Below are 855 nucleotides of genomic sequence, written 5' to 3'. Positions count from 1 at the left end.
ATATATAAAAATAATGGTAATATTGGTGGAATTGTTCTTTTAGAGCTCAGTTTCCAAATTACAGATCTGTCTCCTGATTTTCAGTGCATGGTTGAAGGACACTTTGGACCCCATCATTATAAACATCGACGTCCGCATTGCCGCAGCCACTGGACTGAATGTCCGACCTCCATATGCCGAGTACCTCCAAGTGGTGAATTACGGGATCGGAGGACATTACGAGCCGCACTTTGACCACGCTACAGTGAGTACGGCATACAGGAGGAATGAATTCCCATTCATAGAGCCCCATCGCGCCCGGAATCTGCGTAACTTACCCGGGTACAATGCCCCGTGCTGAGGATTCCTTCATATACTTTCCCCCTTCTTGAGAGCCAGCAGCCAGCGCTTTGTGCGATGGTTGGCTCTCAGTCCCGGCTGTCAATGACAGCCATTGTCCTCGATGATCGGGAACCAATCAGAGTGCCAATTGAAGTGCCACCTATTCCATTCAACTGTCAGATACACTGGCGCTATTACATTATAATATATACAAATTATAGTAAATACTGTACAATAAAAAATCTCTGCTTTTGTTTCAGTCTCGGAAGAGCCCCCTGTACCGCACCAACACCGGGAACCGGATGGCCACCTTCATGATCTATGTAAGTTATGTCTATGTGGTGGAGGTGGTCACATTTCTATTACTTCAGAGCAGCAACCTTCTCCACACTATGTGTCAATTCATAAGCATTAGACAACCAACGTGCCAGCGAACAATGGAGTCATATTCCTGGTTTTCAATCGTTTTACTTCTAATGGCAAATTAAACCCTAATTCCTGCACCCCTCAGATCACCCCAATTCCTGCACCCCT

General features: G+C 46.0%; 1 protein-coding gene across 1 annotated transcript in view; it reads left to right on the top strand.

Moving 5' to 3' along the window:
- Window positions 1–668, top strand: part of P4HA3 (prolyl 4-hydroxylase subunit alpha 3) — a gene marked incomplete at its 3' end in the record, with an annotated part of 48,726 nt that extends 48,058 nt beyond the window's left edge. Inside the window, exons 9-10 of the mRNA XM_018574110.1 lie at window positions 85–244; window positions 582–668. Of these exons, the coding sequence (XP_018429612.1) occupies window positions 85–244; window positions 582–668 (247 nt within the window). The remainder of the gene's footprint in view (window positions 1–84; window positions 245–581) is intronic.
- Window positions 669–855: the final 187 nt, after the last annotated feature.

The sequence above is a fragment of the Nanorana parkeri genome, unplaced genomic scaffold (assembly GCF_000935625.1).
Source record: "Nanorana parkeri isolate BGI_ZX_2015 unplaced genomic scaffold, ASM93562v1 scaffold2742, whole genome shotgun sequence".
Lineage (NCBI taxonomy): Eukaryota > Metazoa > Chordata > Amphibia > Anura > Dicroglossidae > Nanorana > Nanorana parkeri.
This window is presented reverse-complemented; position numbering and strand designations above follow the sequence as displayed.